Raw genomic sequence first — 22760 nt, forward strand, 5'->3', positions numbered from 1 at the left:
TAGCTCTCTATTGTGCTATAGGCCTAGAGTGTTGCTAGAGTGTTTGTCCAGTAAATAGCTCTATATTGTGATTGCGACCGTAGGGAGCTACTTACTGTAGAAACCTCCACCGGCTGTCCGTGGGTGAGTCAGTCAGTCAGTCAGTCCGTCCGTCACACTTTTGCCCTGCTCATATCTCCACAACCGTTGACCCGATCCATGCCAGATTTTACACACACACTCCTTGCCTGCCAAACTACAACCTCCAAGGACCCCCGGCTGGGGGACCCCCAGATGTAAAAAATGACCAAATGTGCAAAAATGACCAAATGACCACCCCAACGGGGCTGCTCACGGGGAATTCCCGGGGACCACCGACTCCTGGTGCTCCAGAACGGATGCAAAAGTGGTGGCGCCCCCAGTGGAGGACCCCCTGCCACTGCAGCACACATAAAATGCCGTAACTCGGGCTAGGAGCGTCCGGGAGAGCCGGGGTTGGTACCTATTCGTCCGCCAAGGCAACGCGGAGACCCCACCCCTCATTTCTCACATGGCCCTATTGTAGCGCCACCTTCAGGCCGATTTTTAAAACACATTTTTGGACACTGCTCCTACAGTTTTTGCCCTAAAATCACGAATATCACTACACAGCATGTCTACACTCATGTCATCAACATGGATCAGGAAGATTTGGGAAAAACAAATTTTTGCCCTATTTGTGGACCTACGGTCGCTTATCTCCCGATTAGGGAGTCTTACTGGTAGTAATCATTGCTATAGTGTTCAGTAACAGTGTTAAATAGCTCTAAGCCTATATTGTGATAGTAATTATTGCTATAGAGTGCTTGTTCAGTAACAGTGTTAAATAGCTCTATATTGTGATAGTAATCATTGCTATAGATAGACTATAGAGTGTAAATTTGTTCAATAACAGTGTTAAATAGCTCTATATTGTAGTAATCATTGCTATAGAGTGTTTGTTCAGTAACAGTGTTAAATAGCTCTATATTGTGAAACTAATCATTTCTATAGAGTGTTCAGTAACAGTGTTAAATATCTAAACATTTTGATTGTAATCATTGCTATAGTATAGAGTCTTTGTTCATAGCTCTATACATTTTTATTGTAAGCATTGCTATTGTACCTACTACTACACTAGTGGGACTAACTATCCAGCTAAAACTAACTAATCATGGCCTTATCTGATCTGATCTCTCTACAGAGGCTGTTCTGATGGCAGTTTGCTTTGCAGTAATCTTTGCAGTCTTCATCTCTGTGTTGGTCCCTGTTTATCGATTAGAGTCATGGAGCTCATGGTGGTTCAGAGTCCGCTGGTGGTTCCTGGATGTGTTTCCTGACATCTTCCTCCCGTGGTTTAGAGGCAGAGACCTGTTAGTTCCCAGACATATCGAAGAACGTTTTCAAGAAGCGTGCACCCTGACCCTAGCATGTATTCTGGCAGTGGTAGTAGTCTATACGCAGGCTTGTCAATGCTCCTGGATTTCCCAGGAGTCTCCTGGATTTTGACCCCATCTCCTGGGAATCTCCTGGATTGGCAAATCTCCTGGATTTTGTATCAAACTCCCAAAAATCACCAGAACACAGGAAATGACAGCTATGTTCATTTTTTTTCTGGGGGAGGACCCCAAGACCCCCCGCTTTAGGGGTGGGGGCGATGCATGCAAGAAAGATCATACAGATATTCACTTAAGTAATGACTTAAAGATGAGAAGTCATTAAAGATGTCCTTTGCTTCAGTCATCACATGTACACCTACATTTGGCATTTTAAGGCTGAAATTGTACCCATGCTAGTAAAGCAAGCCTGATAAAAGTATCAAACATGCTCAAAATTCACCAGAATACAGGAAATTAAATCTACTATGTTAAAAATGTTATGGGGGAGGACCCCCATACCCCCCCGCTTTAGTGGTGGGGGTAATGCATGCAAGATCATATACCGTAGATATTCACTTCAGTATAAATGACACAAAATTCAACAGAACACAGGAAAATATATGATATCTATTAATACGTTTTGGGGAGAGGACCCCCCAGACCCCGGTTGGGGAGTTCCACGCACCCCCCAAAAAAGAAATCTCCTGGATTCTGACAATCCAATGTTGACAACCCTGCCTATACGTCTCTATGAATTGAGTAAAACAGGACCTCCATGTAAACAGAATTAGAATCAACTTCATTGTCACATCACAGGTTTACAGAAGTAAAGGAGTGGGTGAAGTTTGTTTTCGTCCATAGTTCCATTGTGTCGTTATTTCCATAGAAGAAAGAAAGAGAAGAAGGACAATAACATATATCTACATATTTACACGTGGTACCTGAGATTTAAATTTAAAAAAAAAATATATATATATATATATATATATATATATATATATATATATATATATATATATATATATATAATAAAATAAACTGCTTCTGTCTGTTTGTACTTATACTTATTCAATCAGTAGATAATCAAAATCAACATGCATTTATTTAGATATCTAGGCTATAGCTTACAACACTTCTCATTGTACTTACATTGTATAACTTTAAACTTTAATAATGAGTTTCTGGTTGAAAATGTCGAGGCATATGCCCTCTCCAGTAGTCCCTTGGGCATCATTCAAAATTCGAACAATATGACTAATAATGCATTTTCATTCAACGTAATAATTTAAATAAACAACATTTGCATAGCATATCAATCAAAAGGTTGAATTGATTTCAAAGGCACTATGTGGCGCCTAGCATGCACCATTGCAGGAACAAAGATAGAGAGATATAATAAATGTCACAGCATCCTATATAGTAAGTATGTTTTTTCATCAGTCTGGTGATAAGCCTTTCTGAATCACTGAACCTTGCTTGTGTGCTGACTTGTTATAGAATCTGTCCTCTTTTTTTCTCATCTTGAGAGATCTGTTTGCCATGGTTGGCTCTACGCGCCTTGAAGTGAAATACGACTAAGTAAGTAAGTAAATACAATCAAAGGAATTCTCACAAAATGTCCTTAGTAAGAAAAAAATCCTCAATTTAACCCACAGTGTAAAATGGGCCAAAGTGGATATCAGAGTTTTATTACCTTAGCTATTCTTCATTCTTAACCAGGCTGTTTCAACCTGGCATCCCTATTTTCGGCATGTCGTATTGGTAAAAAATATTTTGTGTGAAAATAGACGATCTACAAGCTTGGCTAGTATTTTCGCTTACAGTATTTACGGTGAATAGAGCTCAACGTATCATCACCATGCGGTTTTAGAGCAGTGGTTCTCAACCTGTGGGTCGGGACCCCCAAGCGGGTCCCCAAATTATTTTGGGGGGTCCCCGGATGACTAACTTAATGTGCAACATTGTTTTCTCACTCAACAGTAAACAGTTTATGTTTATAGAGGGTATCTGCACATTTCTAAAGTGACAATTGGACTTTTTTAATAACTCTAAAATGACAAATCGAACATTGGCCAAATTGCTAAATATTAGGGGCAGAAATTGTGAAAATAGCCTATCTACATGCTCACAATGTCAGAACCAAATTATACCAAATGTTACGCATCAACCCTGTGCTCATCAGGGTGGGGGGTCCCAAGTTAAAATATGATTATTTTGGGGGTTCGCGGCCTTAAAAGGATTTAGAGGACAGATGTGTCCCAGTCACCTTTCCTTCTCTCTTATCTCCTGTGTCAAGCAGCTTCTCCCTTCCCTCTCTCAATCAGCTATATTCTCTCTCCTCTTCACCTATACTGTGTATTTCTTCCTTTGAGCCTTTGTGTTAGTTCCTGCAAAACAAATCTGTCAGAGCTAAATAATTTTGCTCTAGTCTGGCGATGGCGAGATAAGTTCCTGCCTCTGGGGGATAAACATTGAAATGTGACAGAAAATTGAACTGGACATGATGTAGTTGTTTTTGTCTCTGACTGTGAGTGATACTAACGGGAGTAAAGAGTTCTCTGAATATTTCATCTATTTTTGTACTTTTCCCACAGTGGTCAAAGCTGTCGTTCAATTTGTCCATGAAGAATAAAGATTATTTTTTACTTAACATACTTTACATGATCATTTTGTTGGTTATTTGGACATGTTCCGACTTTGCTAACACAACAGTACAATGTACAGATCCTTCTCGGAAAATGAGAATATTGTGTAAAAAAGCATTGCAGATGCCATAGCCCCCCAAATCATAACTGACTTCGAAAACCTCCCACTGGACTTCGAGCAACTCCTACTTCAGAAGGTTGACATTTCTATTATAAATCCTTGTTTTGAGTGGTCTCGTGTAATACTGTATATTATGCCATAAAAATTCAAAGTTTTAACAAAGAAAAGGTTTGGAATAATTCACTGAATGTCCAATGTATCTAGAATATATGAAAGTTTCAATATGAAAGTTTCAAGAAAATGTACTTTTACACAATATTCTATTTTTTCGAGAAGGATCTGTATACTAGATAAGATAATAATTATAAAAAGAAAAGCTGTAATAATGAATGAGAGATAAAGTTAAAGTACAGGTAAAATAGCATTATGATAACCATTTTAAAACAGTGTCAGAAATGTGCAAGAGCAGAAGACATTGTATATTTATAGACACTATATTAGTGTTGGATAAGGGAGCACATAGTGTAATGCATCATTGCAGTATATTCTGTTATTTCATTAGAATGAAACAGCTAAACTGCCCTTTAGCCTTCCTAAACTTTCACCTTGACACTAACAAAGACTTGCTCATGTGATAGGCCTGTGCCTGCCTAATCCTTGTGCAAATCAATGATGCATCAACAGATTAAAGTTACTGTATATGAACTCAACGAGTTGGACAGGTTTCACCCTTTATGCTTAGTGAGCTTGGAATTTCTGTCACCTGCTTCTACGGTAGCTTGCTTCTGTTTGGAATTGTATTTCGTCACTGTCAGGCAGAAACCTTGTATCTCCAAAGTTTCAAATTTGTAATTCTTTTCGCAAAGCAAAGCCCTGCTTCATCATACAAGGCCGTCGCACAAAAGTATTGAAAACAGCAGATCTACAAGCACACAAGGCCTTGTGGTGCGAGGCGTTGTGTGCTTGTAGATCTGCTATTTTCACTAGTTAATCATTTTTAAAATGATAAATACAAAACAAATGGTTTTGGACATAACAAGGTTTCCGCCCGACAATGTCGATATGCATAAAATACATTCAAAACATTATGTGTGAGAAGTTGATGGTAGGATTGCATTATCCATACAAAGTATAATCTATATTGTATTCATAGCTACATTGTGTTATCTATACTTCATTGTCAGTTTGCATCTACATCATGACACATACACATGTATATATCTTTAATCCTTATATATGTTTATCTTTACATACTTACATTTTCGCTTTTTTATATTCTTAATTTCTTTACCGTGTTAATGAATATTGTTCTTGCTTATGTTCTTAGATTTGACACTGACATCTGAATGATAAGTAAATATCATGGTGAATGTGTCGACTCCGCCTTCTTAGGGCAAGGTGGGCTCCTTTGTCACCTTTGTCACCGTGACTCAACACAAAACCTCCATACAAAAATCAGAGGACTGAACCGTGTCTTTTCACACTGCAACATCATCTCAGCCATAATACTTACTTTGCTGCATGCTGCGGTCTTCCTCTGCACCTTAAATACTTCTTCTTTCATTACAAGTAAGTTAAAGGACTGGAGCACAGAACGTCATTTGATCAATTGAAATTGCACAGGCATTTGGGAACATATATTGCTGTATGTAATTTGACAGGCTGCTGTCAATTTGTATATCAATGTGGATGTTCGAATGTTCAACTTAGGGGAATAGTGAGAATCATGGAAAGTTTTTAGCACTGATTTGCTTCATGTAAAGTGAACACAAACTTGCAGCTTATAGAGTCTCTAACACGCCCTTATTTCTTTCCACAGTGGCTTCATACACCATCACATACTTTTCAGTGAGAGGTAAGTGAGAATCATAGCCTGATCTTAGTGATCTCTGTACAGTACAATATTAAATGTATCAGTAGAATGTTAAATGTGTTTTTGCTTATCAGAAAACAAATTAAGAACAAACACCCATTAAAGGTTTAGTCAGCAGATTGCTAATCGCTCAAGACAGACTGATATATATTCAAAGGAAGAGGAACAGACAGAGAGGGCGTTCCCTTTTCTTTGATGGCCAGCCAGATTGGCAGATTGCTGACATTCCATCAATATTCCTCCTAAATTCACAATCTGCAATTACTTGAAGAGTGATGAGCGACATCTTCTGAAGGTATGGGGACATTTAATGCAGACGTGGATTTAGAAGGAATACTGCTTGCATAACAACAATTATTTTGTGCAAGCTTCACACCGTCTTCATTTTAAGCATTTAGATTGTATGGTCTATACATGTCAGTATGGGAGGCTCTCTCCATTCCGACATGTCGCCACTCCGAAATTGACTTCTTATTGTCGGAGTGGCGACACTCCCATGGGCCTAAGATTTAGGGTTAGGGTTAGAGATAGGGTTAGTGTCGGAATGGACGGAGACATGTCGGAAAGGAGACATGTCGGAGTGGAGAGATGCACTCTGTCAGTATATACTACCTGCACCCACTGTGAATGAAAATGCAGGCTGTCAAAGAAAATTAAAAATGTGATCCTGATTTATTATTAGGTTGTTATTCATGTTTTGGTGAAGTGATACCAAACTGGGAGCTGATGAAAAAAAAAAAAAAAAAAACGACAACAACAACAACAACAAAAAAACAGTTCACATTGCAGTGGATAGATCGGTTTATTGTCACATAACAGGTTTACAGTTGTAAAGAAGTGTGTGAAATTCCTTTTTCTTGTACAAGCTCCACCATGTTGTAGTTTTCAGGAAAAGTGAAAAGAATAGAGATAGAAAGAAAAGCAATGGCAATAGGCTGAAGCAAATGTTCCTGAATTGATTATAGCGGAAGAATATACAGTATACCGGTATATACTGGTACATAGCATAGTGATATGTATGAATGAACACAAGGTAAAAAATAGTTGCATGAGGTTGAGAGTAATGGCAGATACAGATGTGTACATAAGGTGCAGCAATAGACCTTTGCCTTTGTGCAAATAGTCTTAGAGGCCAACATTTGACATGACTTCTGATTAATTGGAGGCCAGCAAGGATCATTAACATTGTTGGTTTTCTGTTTCACATAACATTTTAAATGTTATTATTTTGATCATAATACCCAATTACTGAATGTCAAGTCTCCAGGTTTTCTTCAGAATATGTATGACACTGTACTAATGCCACTGTACTAGTGTCATATCAATAGCACCAGTGGTTTTTAAGTGTTTTATGTGCAAGGACCCCCATGACTCTGAGAGGGTACAAATGGACCCTATATGGATCCATTTGCTTCCATATGTACTGTACACCAGGGTTCCCCAATTAGTTTTCCCCAAGGGCCGAATTATGTCTAGGGTACCAAGCCGAGGGCCACAACATTGCAGGGGGCGACGGTGGCGTTCCCGCTACTCCAGCGACAGTTTTCGTCGTTGTCGGGTGAAAATCTTGTATGTCCAAAACCGTTCGTTTTGAATTTATCATTTTAAAAATGATTTAAACTTGTGAAAACAGCCGATCTACAAGCACACAACGCCTCGCACTTGTAGATCCGCTGTTTTCACTACTTTTGTGCGACGGCCTTGTATAATTTGCGAAAGAACGTACACATTTGGAGATAGGAGATTTCCACACGACAATGACGATATACTAGTGTTGTTGCTGCTCTTATACCACCATTATTACTGGGGTTGGTGTGGGCCAGACAGTAGTCCCCCGCGGGCCGCAAATGGCCCGCGGGCCGCCTATTGGGGAACCCTGCTGTACACTCTCAGAGTTACAGAGCTGTTATGGTCATTCACGGTGGTGTAAAAAGTACTCACATATTTCACTTAAGTAAAAGTATCAAAAAATACCTATGAGAGTGGAATCCGCATTCCGCCAATGCATTTCAATGAGAGTGAAGCGGTTTCATGCCAGCAGAGGATTTCTGCAAAAAACGCTCCCTTATCATTGAAATGCATTGGCGGAACGCAGATTCCACTCTCATAGGTATTTTGGTGTGAGGGCACCCTTACAAGTCAAAGTCCGGAATTCAAAATGTACTTGGGTAAAAGTATGGAAGTATTGTTATCAAAATGTACTTAATGTGCCAAAAGTAAAAGTACAAAATGTTTGAAAATAGCAGATCTACAAGCTCACAATGTGACACATTGTGAGCTTGTAGATTGGCTATTTTCAAATAGCCAATGTATAAAACATGGCTAAAGTGGTTAACGTACGTTTATTATATTATAATGTATATCTGCAAAGTAACTAGTAACTAAAGGTTTTAAATAAATGTAATGGAGTAAGAGTACGATATTTGGTTCCGAGATGTAGCGGAGTAGAAGTAAAAGTGAAATGGCAAATACTCAAGTAAAGTACAAATATCTCAAAAGTGTACTTAAGTACAGTCCTTAAGTAAATGTATGTAATGTAAGTAAGTTACTTTACACCACTGATTCAGGACTATCTCTTTGTGTTTCTGACAATATTATTGTCCACTCATTTTGTATGTCCATGGCAAAACAGCATGGTGATGACCCCTGGAGGCCAGTCTGTGAAGTCATGCTATAGCTGTGTCACACCAACTTAGAATAAGCTATGGAAAGTTCCAGCCCAATCCAACCTGGGGTGTGGTTGTGTAAAAGTTACACATTAAAGTATAAAACATTTTAAAAAGGTTGCCCATGACCTTGCCCAGATCATAACACACCACTATCAAAGCGTTCAGCCCAATTTGACCTGAGGTGTGCATGGGCATGACAAAGTTACACATTAAAGTATAAAACATGGTTGCAGATGGTTGCCCATGACCTTCCCCCGGATCATAACACAACGTTATGGAAAGTTTCAGCCCACTCCGACCTGGGGTGTTTGGCCAAGAAGACAAAAGGGTGAAGAAATAGAGCGTGCACCCAATATGCAGTAAAATCCTAAGTGTGCATTTGTCCATTTGTATACTACAAATTTCTTCAACAGGGGGTCTGCAACCCCTAGGGGGTCCCCAGAGTTACTACAGGGGGTCCTCCAAATCTTTGAGTGATAGGAACTTTTTTCCTTCTTTTTTATATTAACCACTTGAACCCTAGTGTTCATATTCTGAGAAAAAATAGCTGATCTACAAGCTCACAACGCCTCGCCGCGCGAGGCGTTGTGAGCTAAGTGAAGTGTGAAAGGTCAAGTTTGTTAAGTATTGATGGTTCAAGTGGTTAAATATCTGAACATTTTCATGAATCCAAAATACACTGATGATTGTGCTGTGAAAAAAAAAAACAATGAAATTATGGAATCTATGAAAAGGTTGTGGGGGTCCCTGCTTAATTTTTCTCTCAGCTAAGGGGTCCCTGGCCTGATAACGTTGAAGACCCCTGGTATACCAGATACACTCACAGTTAAATGAACACTGAGCATTTTACCAACTATGCATGCATGCATACAGTATATCGTCGTTGTCGGGTGAAAACCTTGTATGTCCAAATACCGTTCGTTTTGTATTTATCATTTTGAAAATGATTTAGACTAGTGAAAACAGCCGATCTACAAGCACACAACGCCTCGCGGTGCGAGGCGTTGTGTGCTTGTAGATCTGCTGTTTTCACTACTGTTGTGCGACGGCCTTGTACGATGAGCATGGCTTTATTTTGCGAAACAACGTATACAAATTTGAAACTTGGAGATACAAGGTTTCAACCCGACAACGACGATATGCAACCTGTTCAGTACATCTATATACACAGACCCTTGTACACCTAGATCATGTAATATGTCATTGGTTCTGGTCTTACCATTACCTGAATTTTGTGTTATATACCATCAAATCAAGATAGATTTTCAGTTATGCTTAAAGGGGTATTTCACTTTCAAAAAAACTTTTGGTAATTTTATCATCTAATCAGGCTTTTATGAATACCCTGAACAGTTTTTAATTTGCTTGATTGTATATTTAGATATTTGATGTAAATGTTATCAGGCCCCCCAGGCCCAGGGCCTCTCCCCACACACACCCATTGTAACTTCAAACTTCATTTAAACCATGATAGATTCATTAAAAACACCCATTACTTTTTCTGGTGACTCTTACTACCCTCCTAATACGTGAGCAGGCCGTGTTTTTTCCATAACTGTTTTCATTTATTTTTAATAATTTTTTTTTTGTATTTCATTTTTTCCATTTTTCCAAATAATTATTAAAAATAAATGAAGAAAGTTATCGAAAAAACACGGTCTGCTCACATATTAGGAAGGTAAAATGAGTCACCAGAAAAAATAATGGGTGTTTTTAATGAATCTATCATGGTTAAAATGAAGTTTGAAGTTACAATGGGTGTGTATGTGGAGAGAAGCCCTACCACTGCTCCCTGTTGAGTGGAAATATCCCTTTAATTTTTTATTCCTACAATTTCCTTTAAAGATACCTCGTGCAATATGTGTATCCTACTGATAAACAAGGGAACTAATAATAACAAGCCATTTTATTTCAGTGCCAGCCAGGTCTCCCATTACCATGTGCCACCTTATGACACAAAATATCAAACAATACAGCTTTAAATAACACAATATTCTAATATTCAAGTTCTTTGTGACTTGTCAGAATGTCTTGTGATCTATTTCTGTGTTGTGGACCACTATCTGAGAAACACTATATAGACCATACATGGGCAACTGGCGGCCCGGGGGCCACATGCGGCCCCCACCTTCACTTAATGCGGCCCGCAGGTTAATACCGGAATACTGATATATTATTCATTTCAGCTGTTACAATTCCAAACATGAACATTTAATTCCGTCAGTCTATATTAGTAGCCTAATTCTAGCTAACTAGCAAGATGGCCGGACCAACCATTTCTACAAGGGTTTATCAGAAACTGCTTCAGAGGATTGCAGTACTGGAAACGGAATTATTCCAATTAAAACAAACCCAAAGACTGGATAAACCACTCGCCTGGAATTCCCTTGGTGCAAAGCCAAAGATGAAAGAACGGACGACGGGCAGGACACCCTCCCAAAGCCCTCTTATCACCGACGAATGGCCGGAATTACCCCGGCACAGCGCTGCTTCGACCCCCCTCCATAAATGGGCAACTGCCAAGGGGAAAAACACTGCTAAAAAGTCAAACGCAGTCCAATCTCCACACACACCGAGTGTGCAGCTGGCAAACAGATTCACGCCACTGGCCGAGGATGACAGGGGTAGCATCTCCCCAAGCTGGCTAACAGAACAGCTACTAGAAGCCCCCCGAAGTCCCCCTGTTGACAGAGAGAACGTCCCACCCAGCAGGGTAAGAACCACCTCAGTGATTGATCCTGACATTTTGATTGTGGGCGATGCTGCTTTAAAAGGTGTCAAAAGCATAAGAAAGAAGAAGGCAAAAGTTATGTGTTTTCCCAAAGACACAGTCTCTGACATGAAAGACAGAATTCTGGATCTTGTCAACAAACACCAAACGGTGAAAACCCTGATTCTACATACTGGCACATATGACACAGAAGAAAAACAGTCAGAAATCTTAAAGGAGAATTTCAGGGCTCTATTCAACACATTGAGCTTCCTGAACAGTGACATAGAGCTTTGGATCAGCGGTCCCCTACCGCCTATGAGAGGCACAGACGAGAATTTCAGCAGACTGTTCTCTCTGAGCAAATGGCTTTTAGCTGCATGCACCGACAAAAATGTGCATTTTATTGACAACTTCAGTTTTTTCTTCGACAGAAGACACCTATTTGCTGATGAACGGCAACTAAATAAGCTAGGAGCAAAGATATTTTTGCAGAATGTTCTCCATGCTCTGGCCTTGGCCAGAACACAGCAATCCAAAACAACAGATTGTGATGAACAACTCTTATCTGCAACCCACGAAGAATCCATAACAAGAGATAGTGTTATGGTTACTGAACTGCCCCCCTCGGCCGAGGGGGGAACGGCCTTGGTCCCTGCCCTCCCTGACGAGGAACTGATTATGGCGAACGGAGGAGCTTCCGTTGTCCCTGCCCTCCCTGACGAGCATGACAGTATGGTTACTGAACTGCCCCCCTCGGCCGAGGGGGGAACGGCCTTGGTGAACGGAGGAGCTACCGTTGTTGTCCCTGCCCTCCCTGACGAGGAACTGAATATGGACAACATCTCCGCTGAAGAGTGGAGTAGACGAATGAATGCAGAGTTGGAGTCACTCAGGGAAATGTTCGAAGAGGACAGTAATGAAGAAGAGTTTTGTGGATTCCCTGCTTCAGCCGTGGCTGGCCCGAACAGTGAGCAAAGTGAACTGGCAACTGACAACGGAGAGTTGACAGAGGAAGAGGAGGGGGCGGGTACAACCGCCCCATCACCCCAATCCTCCTCTTTCTCCCTATCTCCAATGCCTCTCCTAGAATTCACGAATGGAATGAATGAACTCATTAACACTGCGTTAAAAATGACCCCGGCCAGACACACGGTCAATGGCCCGGCGGCACAACCACCACAGGACAAACGCCCGGCACCACAACCACCATCCCTGAAAACGCCTGAAATTGCCCCGGCCGTGCCCCAGAAATCTGTGGCCTGGGTGCTTTCGCCCCCACCCATCCCTCCACGACCACAACGACAGAAGACCCAGGCCTCCCAGCTGGACAATACGTTTAGCCGTTGATGTCAGCTGGGTCCATTATACCCAGCAACTAACGTATCTGGACCCGATGCTCCTTCAAGCGCTTTTATTAAGCAGGCTCACAACATTTCTACTGTAATTTCAAATAGAGAGTCCAGGATAAGCAGTGGCTCTGCTAATTTAGCTAACTTAACTTACATTCCCTGTAGGGGCTATAGTACAGTAAAATGTCATAAAATAAACCTGGCACTTTTTAACATCAGGTCACTTTTAAACAAGTCCTCCTCTGTAAATGATATAATCTGTGAAGAGAAATTAGATATAATCTTTTTAACAGAGACATGGCTGGGCAACGATGGAGCTTTTGCACTTGGCGTCGCCTGCCCACCAAACTATCACTTTATTCAATCAGTGCGCGAAGGAAAAAGAGGCGGAGGCTTGGCATACATTTTCTCTGACATTTTTAAATTCAAGTGCCTGTCCTTTGGAAGTTTTTCATCCTTTGAATATCAAGCTAACTTATTTGAGAGTCAATCCTCTGTTCTAATGATTACGATATATCGCCCACCAAAATGTAGCAAAGCCTTATTTCTTACAGAAATATCTGAACTTCTATCTATCTGTTCCACGGACTATGAGAGAACCCTTATTGCTGGTGATACTAACTTGCATGTGGACACTGTTACTGATCTTACAGCTATGAGTTTCTTACAGTTACTGCATTCCCTTGATTTTGATCAGCATGTTACCGGGCCAACCCACAATCAAGGCCACACCCTTGATCTTGTGATCTCTAAAGGGCTAAATATTTCTATGGACAGGATTATCGCTAAGCCTGATTTATCAGACCACTATTTACTGTGTTTTAATATGACTGTCTCTGATCTAGAAAAAAACAATAGAGAATATACTATAAAAAAGAGATTTTTCGGTTCCTCGGCAGCAGAAGAGTTTGCCAGCCTTCTTGCGTGTGCACCCCGCCTTCCTGATATTCCCTCAGTAAATGATATGGTTCAACGTTTTAATCTTAAATTGGAGTCAGCTCTGGATATAGTGGCTCCTATGAAAACTAAAAAGAAATATAATTCCAAAGTAACACCCTGGATAAACGATCATATACGTTCACTCAAAAAACAATGCCGCAGAGCAGAGCGAGCTTGGAGAAAAAATAAATTAACTATCCACCTACAGATATTTAAGGCGTCAACAGCCACCTATAATAAAACCATGCGTCTGGCTAGGCAGGCCTATTTTTCCGGAATTATTAATGAGAATAAGAACAATGCTAGGGTCTTATTCTCTACCATTGAACGCCTTTTAAACCCCCCCCAGTCCTACAAGCAGTCACTCCCTGCCTCTAAAGCAAAGTGTAATGAGTTTGCATCCTTCTTTGACAACAAAATTGTTAACATTCGAGCTGGTATTGCGAATAATACTGTCACAAATGCAAATGCGGTTAATGGTGCCATGTGTAAAAGCATCGATAAATCTAGGGGGAGCCTAGTATCATTTTGTGCAATTGATGAAGAGGAACTTCGTAAAACCATATCGCAAATGACATCGTCTTCTTGCTCGCTGGATGCAATACCCACGCCGTTTCTTAAAGAGGTTGTAGACTGTGTTATTGAAGATATCCTAAAAATAGTAAACAGCTCTATACAATCAGGTGTCTTTCCAGACTCACTGAAAACGGCTGTAGTTAAACCCTTACTCAAAAAACCCAACCTTGACCCGTCCGTGCTGGATAATTATCGACCCATCTCTAATTTGCCTTTTCTGGGCAAGGTCCTAGAAAAAATTATCTTTCATCAATTGGATGTGTTTCTGCAGAACAATAAGGTGCACAACAAATTCCAATCCGGCTTCAGGAAAGGACACAGCACAGAAACTGCACTTTTAAAAGTTATTAATGATCTTAGGGTGGCTGCTGATAACAAAGATGTGTCCGTTCTCCTACTGCTGGACCAATCGGCGGCTTTTGACACAATTGACCATACAATTCTAATACAACGTCTCGAACACTGGGTAGGACTGTCAGGTACAGCTCTGTCCTGGTTTTGCTCTTATCTGACAGGCAGAAGCTACTCTGTTAATCTAGCTGACTTCGAGTCAAACAAACACAACATCTGCTCTGGTATTCCACAGGGCTCGATTCTTGGTCCTTTATTATTCTCCCTCTATATACTGCCGCTGGGAGAACTTATTTCCGCTCACGGTGTGAATTTCCATTTCTATGCTGATGACACCCAGTTGTACCTTTCGGTGGCTACGGACGACCCCTGTGCTCTAGACCCATTGCTGACGTGCGTGTCCAGCATAAAATGCTGGATGAGTGAGAACTTTCTCAAGCTAAATGAGGACAAGACAGAAGTTCTCATAATAGGTTCTACTGCCCAGAGAGAATCAATAATAAATAGACTTGGTAACCTGGCTAAAGAAAATAACACCTCTGTTAAGAACCTGGGGGTGATCATTGATGCTGAATTAAATTTTAATACACACATTAATCATGTCACGAAGATTGCCTTCTTTCACCTTAGAAATATTGCGCGAATTAGAGCCTATCTGTCGCTGAACGATGCAAAAACGCTGATCCACGCTTTTGTTTTCTCTCGGCTTGATTACTGCAACGCACTTCTCTCTGGTCTGCCAAAGAAAACAACTGACAGATTACAACTTGTTCAAAATGCAGCAGCCAGAGTTTTAACAAAAACTAAGATAAGAGAACATATTACTCCAGTTTTAGCGTCGCTACACTGGCTCCCGGTTGTTTTTAGGATTGATTTTAAAATTCTTTTACTTGTTTATAAAGCTCTAAATGGTCTGGCACCTTCGTACCTCTATAACTGCCTGCATAGATATGTTCCAACCCGCCCACTCAGGTCCTCTAGTGCAGACCTACTTGAGGTGCCAACAATGACATATAAAAAATATGGTGAAGCAGCTTTCTGCTTCTATGGACCGACAGCTTGGAATAAACTACCACTACACCTAAGACAGGCAGCCTCGGTGGATAGCTTTAAAGCACAGCTCAAGACCTATTTCTTTACTCTTGCTTTTAGCTAAATTTTTTAATCCCTATGCTGCTACTGACGTCCGCACGGCTCTGAAATTGTTCTTCAATGTTCTATGCTTTTATTTTTTCTTGCTTTATTGTAATCATTTTACTTATCTCTTTTTTATGTATTTTTTATTTCTATTTTACTTTTTCTCTGTTAAGCACGTGTGCTTCATTTTATGCTCTGTAAAGCACTTTGAGCTGCATTTCATGTCATGAAAGGTGCTATACAAATAAAGTTTTATTATTATTATTATTATTATTATTATTATTATTAATGACTAGTATAGTAGTATTAAAATGTATTTTTTTTTATGTCCAATGTATTTGTATAGGTTCATGATGTTAACATGAGTATATAAAATGTGTTTGAAATTAAATCAAAATGTTACATTTCAGGATTCCAATAAAAAAAATAACAAAAACTAATTCAGGATTCCAATTCAAAAGAAGCAAAAATAGCCGATCTACAAGCTCAAAACGCATCGCAGCACGATGCGTTTTGAGCTTGCAGATCTGCTATTTTTTGCTTCTTTTGTATGAGATATGACAAAGTAGGACATAGCAATATGCAATGTGGCCCTCTGGAGTGAAGGTGGAAATATAGTGGCCCTCGCCATCATCAAAGTTGCCCACCCCTGCTATAGACTAATGTGTTGTGTGTGCTGTGTGCTTTCAGGCCGCTGTGGCGCTATGAGGATCATGCTGGCTGACCAGGGCCAGGAATGGAAAGAGATCGTTGTCAGCTTTGACGACTGGATGAAGGGAGACCTGAAAGCTAGATGTGTTAGTTGTCTGCTTTATAATATCTTCTTTTGGCCTGCCCTGTCTTTTAAATTGTTAAAGGTATTCTAAATTGTTTCTTCAGATTCAGTTGTTTGAGGTAACACTTTTTGTCCCACTGCATTTACGTTAGGTATTTGGCCAGTTGCCCATATTTGAGGATGGAGACTTGAGCTTGAGTCAGTCAAATGCCATTCTGCGATACCTTGGACGCAAACATGGTAATTTCTTCTTCTTTGAGGAGTTTTATGCTGTAGCTCTAACAAAGCTATAAAATAAAGGATGCTTCTATCATCACCTAGCCACACTGGCTTAACAAACCCAATCATAGATTAGGGCAGATTATTATTTTACAGGAAAGTATTTTGCTTTACTTTAATGATAAATACTGTTATGCAGGAGCTGACGGCCTAGTGGTTAAGGTGTATAGGATCTAATGCCTGGAAGCGAGTTGCAGGTTTGATACCCGAGCCCAGGGGCGTCGCACCAAATTCTGGGCCCTGGGTACTACTAAAAATAGCAGATATACAAGCTCACAGCGCGGCACCGAGTGCCGCGCTGCAAGCTTGTAGATCTGCTATTTTTGAAAAGTCGTGATAATTTGTGCAAGTCTTTGAATATTTCAAATCCTACTGACTTTCTATGTCAGTGGACCCCCAAAATGATATGTATTTGGCAACAGACCCCCATCTCAAAACCTTACAAATATTCGCTTATATAGAAGCTTTGCACACATTTTCATGACTTTTCAAACATAGCAGATCTACAAGGTCGGTGCCGCGCTGTGAGCTGGTATATCTGCTATTTTTCAATAGTTAAAGTATAAAATAATTAAGGCCCCTCCACCTTGGGCCCTAGTAACCCTGTCCCACTCCCCCTCCCTCCCTTGTGACGCCCCTGAAGATGGTACTAAAACTATAACTAATAATTTCCCATTCAGGTGCTTATGGTAAAGATGTCAGGGAGGCTGCCCTTATTGACATGATGAATGATGGTGTGGAGGACCTACGGATGAAATATCTCAAGCTGATTTACCAAGAATATGTAAGTCTGAAACTACACACTGACACTACACAGTACACACAGAAACACAGATTCATCTGTAGTCCTGTGTACTCATGCAAACACCTTCCATCATGCCGCATCCTATAGGCATTAACGACTTGTGATTTTTATAAGTCGACTCGACTCAGTAAAAAGTTGAGTTAAAGGTGACTTTATCGTTTGATGGCGTCATCACATTGACTAGGGGAGGGGGTAAGTGAGGCTTTTGTTTTGATGTTATTAATATCATAGATTCCACTGAAACCAGCATCATTGAATAATAATAATAATCCTAATTCCTATATAATATTGGAGCAGTTCCACCTCATTTCATTGGAAAAACACAGTTGGAAAAGGAGAGAGTCATTCTGTCCTTGACAATAAGCAATCCTATTGTTTGAATGTACACACGCACACATGGAGCAAAAATAATGACTGATTTTATTTTTTCTTCTCAACTTTTGACTTTCCCTGGTGGGAGTCAACTTGTGTAATGAAGTCGACTGAGTCGATATGTAGACTTTCTGGTTAATGCCCTAGTCTAGTGCATCCTTGTAACTATTTAGCATGAACTACTGTAGATTCCATTCCATGGAAAACTATGGTCATGCATTCTTTCACTTAATCCTAAATCTTAATATTAGAATAATAAGCCATATGTGAAACTACACTTTCCTGTCCATTTTCTGTAAGCTACTTCATATTATTAATTTCAAATTAACATGTATATGTTATATAGTGTATGAGCGTGTATTGGGTTTTCTAATAGTCATACAGTCTTGCACTTGAATTAGAACACATACTTTTATATCAAACTTACTATGAACCTTGAGGCTATTCTTAGTTATAGAAATACAAATAATTATGTGTACAATAAGTAGTCATTTCAGAGTAATCATGATTGAGTTTGTCTTAATAGACTCTGTTGTCAGAATACTCTAACTATCTGCACACCTGTGTCTCTAGGCCTTTGGCAAATGTAGTGTGAAACAACAGCGTATACTGTATGAAAATATACCAGAGCATCCTTCTGTCAATGCTCTGTACATTTTGATCTGTCAGAAGACTGAAAGATTCAAATGTAAAACAAGGCACAGATGGGAGGCACTGGTCAGTGAGTTGATGCCAAATGGTGGCAAGGTCTCCAGTTTGATTCTGGACAGTTCCATTCATGTCTTTCCTCCTCTCTGCCTTTAAAGGAGTAGTTCACCCCCAAAATGACTTTTTTTCTATTAATTACTCATGCCATGGAGACTTGAGTTCAATGATATTTCTTTGTATCTGTCGCATTCCTAAAACAAAAAAATGATTTAGTAAATTTACCCCCATTGATTCTGGATGGGGACCCAAATGCAAGGCCCTGGATGGGGACACAAGCTCTGAGTCAGAATCAATGGGTCTAAAATATACTTGACCCTTGACCCTAAATTTACCCCCATTGATTCTGACCCAAATGCATTTGGGTCCCCATCCAGAATCAATGGGGGTACATTTACTATAATCAAATGTTTGTCTTAGGAATGCGACGAATACAAAAAAAGTATCATTGAACTCAAGTCTCCATAGCGTGACTAATCAATAGGAAAAAAGTCATTTTGGGGGTGAACTACTCCTTTAATGTCCTGTCTCTATATACTCTCCTTCTCCTAAATCATACATGGGCAACTGGCGGCCCGGGGGCCACATGCGGCCCCCACCTTCACTTAATGCGGCCCGCAGGTTGATACTGGAATACCGATATATTATTGATTTCAGCCGTTACAATTCCAAACATGACCTGCTTTAATTCCTTCAGTCTATATTAGTAGCTTAATGACTAGTATTAAATGTGTTTTTTTATGTCCAATGTATTTATTTGTATTTAAGTTCATAAAGTTAACATGAGTATATAACTAAATGTGTTTGAAATTAATACAAAATGTTATTTTTTCAGGATTCCAATTCAAAAATATCAAAAAAGAATTCAGGATTCCAATTTAACCCTCTAGGGCCCACGGTTGTAATATTACAACGTTTGCATTTTATCCAAAAAAAGGTTTAAATCATTTTATTTTAGCTCCCCCTACCACCTAAACACCACCATTGGATTCTATTGTTTAGTATTACAATGCCATTGGCCACAATATTTGCATATAAATACCCCCCACATGGGCTGACATTCACACCCGCCACACCCGCTGAAATTCCAGAGTTTTGACGAACAACATCTCACTTTTTCATGGAAGCTATACCTCACAAAAACATAAGTAAAATGCCTGTACTATTTTTTTTGGTGATCATTAGAATGTCTAGAACATGTACATATGTTATTATTGTGAAAAATATCCCCCATATGTAAATTAGAGCATGATTTATGATTTTTGATTTATGGCTATAAAATCTTACAAAAACATTTTTTTGAAAAAAACATTACATTTTCCTCTTAATAGGACTCCTACAACACCATCTGATTTTTTTCAATTTTTTATTTCAAGTATTTCTTAATGCGGGCCTTAGAGGGTTAAAAGAAGCAAAAATAGCCGATCAAGCCGACAAGCTCAAAACGCATCGCAGCGCGATGCGTTTTGAGCTTGTAGATCTGCTATTTTTGCTTCTTTTGTATGAGATACTAGATTGACAAAGTAGGACGTAGCAATATGCAATGTGGCCCTCTGGAGTGAAGTTGGAAATATAGTGGCCCTCTCCATCATCAAAGTTACCCACCCCTGTCCAAAATAAACAAATAAAAGGCTCTAATATACATTCATAATGTATTATTGTGTCTCCATGTAACAGGAGACTGGCAAAGCTGCATACATAACGGACCTGCCCAACTCCCTGGACAAATTTGAAGCTTTCATGGCCAAGAACAAAAGCGGGTTCCTGGTTGGGGACAAGGTAAACTGACTGCAAATGTTTGGGTCAAATCTGTATCAGAATGTGTTTAGTACAGTACTAGACCGGTCTGGGCACCAGATTGAATCCAATAAGAGAAGCCGATGTCTAACACCTCCCCCAAAAACAAAGATTTAGTGCGTCCTCCACGGTCCTGCAGACAGATATTCATGGTTTTTCATATCTCTGCATTCGTTGGTCTGATGGAATTCCCACTCGACACTGCACACCCCGGGTGATCCGGGACACACGCGGCAAGTTTGATGTCGTTTAGTCAGACCTTGCCCAAGCCGACAGACAAAATGGAGGGATAGACAGAGATTCAGTAAATGTATAATAAATACAGTATCGTCACTGTCTGGCCAAAACCTCTTAACTCTTTTTTTTTGATTTTTTTTGCATAAATCAGGCCCTTTACATCTGAGTGTTGGTTAAAATAATATTGATCCAATGGAAGGTAGTAAAAAGTGCTTGGGACAAAACCTCCTAACTCCACAATTTCTGCCAAACCAGCTAACTCCACCCGATTGGCCCTCTCTTTTTTTTTTATATGTGCTGTTGAACACCCTTTACATCTGTGTGTTGGTTAAAATAATATTGAACCAATGAAAAGTAGTAAAAAGCCCTTCGGTCAAAACCTCCTAACTCCACTTGAGCTAATTATCCAGAAAATTAACATTTTGGAGATAGGAGGTTTCGGCCCGACAGCAGAGATCTATTAGATTAGGGCTCTCAAAATTAGTGCATTAACTCAGGATGATTACATTTTGAAATGTCTTAATTCTTTTTAATGTATTGTAAAACTCCTCATGTCAGGGTGGGGCGTGGAGGGGTCCTCAGTTAAAATATGATTATTTTGGGGGTCGTGGCCTGAAAAGGTTGAGAACCACTGCCCTAGAGCTCATGCTGCTCCTTACAACCAACAGAGACCCCGGCCAAAAGGTGGCACTATAGAGCAAGGCTATCAAACTCATTTTAGGTCATGGGTCATTTTGCAACTTCATACAGGCCGGGTTGTTTTTCATCTGTGCATGTGTGTTCCCAATCCCAATACTGAAAAGCCCAAATGCTGTCATGATGTTCAGTCACATTAAACAAAACATGATGCATAACATTATTCTTAGGATTGTTGATTTCAGGTATAGATTATGGTAATGGATATACTCTATATTTTATTTGCATTACATACTTTTTTAGATTAGTGTGCAGGAACTTTCCACCTGCAGTGTCCAACATACTGTATGGTAGGCTGCACGAAAGGCCTACATTTCATATCAGAATAACTGCTCCATCATTAGCATATCGTCGTTGTCGGGTGGAAACCTTGTATCTCCAAGTTTCAAATGTGTATGTTCTTTTGCGAAGGCCTCATTGTGCAAGGCCTTCGCACTAAAGTAGTGAAAACAGCAGATCTACAAGCACACAAGTGTGTGCTTGTAGATTGGCTGTTTTCACTAGTTTAAATCATTTTCAAAATGAAAAATGCAAAACGAACAGTTTTGGACATACAAGGTTTTCAACTGACAACAACGATATATATACATATCAATTTTGTGGTTTAACTGCTTGATCCCATAGCTGTTGGTGTAAATGAGAATGATCTTCAAAGCATTATCTAATTCATTATTGTATTGGTCCAGATTTCATATGCTGACTACAACCTGTTTGATCTCCTGCTCAACCACTTGGTGCTGTGCCCAACCTGCCTGGACACCTTCCCCACACTGAAGGGCTTTGTGAAAAAGACGTCAGCCCGCCCTAAAATCAAGACCTTCATTGACTCTGATGCTTATAAAAAGTTGCCAATCAATGGCAATGGCAAACAATGAGTACCGTTGTTGACGATATTGAAACCTCAACCATAGAAAAAGATTATATGTTTAACCACAATAGGGTAAATCTTTTTCTACATACAGTAGCTTTTATTAGGTAGTAAGAACACATAAATGAGTGTATAGTTTTGCTGCAAAAAATAAAGTTTCACAATGATATACAATACCATGTGTCAATAATGTTTGTGATATCCTCAACAATCTCCTTTCACTCTACCATTAAACTTGGGTAAATGTCAGGGTCAGGGATGTGCAGAGAATGATAGAGAGGCAGGGGTTGACATTTATAAAAGGGCCTTTCGAAAATAGCAAACCTCCAAGCTCACAACGCGTCACACTGCGACACGTTGTGAGCTTGGAGGTCGGCAATTTTCGGTGCGTGATGCCACACTGAACTAAGCATAATCAAGTCAGTACTGGAGATGTGGCGTATGGCATGGATTTCTACACAGAGAGGGCAATTCTTTCAACATATGCTGCATTCAAGTTCAGGAGAGTTTGGACAAGGCTTGAATGCCGCCTGCAGG

At 39.9% G+C, this 22760-nt stretch overlaps 1 protein-coding gene across 1 annotated transcript in view; it reads left to right on the forward strand.

Moving 5' to 3' along the window:
• The window catches only part of LOC308297481 (glutathione S-transferase P-like), a gene marked incomplete at both ends in the record, with an annotated part of 26722 nt that extends 4492 nt beyond the window's left edge, over window positions 1–22230 (forward strand). The window contains 6 exons of the mRNA XM_080740886.1: window positions 5902–5937; window positions 16380–16486; window positions 16617–16704; window positions 17424–17527; window positions 20303–20404; window positions 22042–22230. Of these exons, the coding sequence (XP_080597012.1) occupies window positions 5902–5937; window positions 16380–16486; window positions 16617–16704; window positions 17424–17527; window positions 20303–20404; window positions 22042–22230 (626 nt within the window). The remainder of the gene's footprint in view (window positions 1–5901; window positions 5938–16379; window positions 16487–16616; window positions 16705–17423; window positions 17528–20302; window positions 20405–22041) is intronic.
• Between the last annotated feature and the right edge of the window lie 530 nt (window positions 22231–22760).

The sequence above is a fragment of the Nannobrachium achirus genome, assembly GCF_963921795.1.
Source record: "Nannobrachium achirus genome assembly, chromosome: 13".
Classification (NCBI taxonomy): Eukaryota; Metazoa; Chordata; class Actinopteri; order Myctophiformes; family Myctophidae; genus Nannobrachium; species Nannobrachium achirus.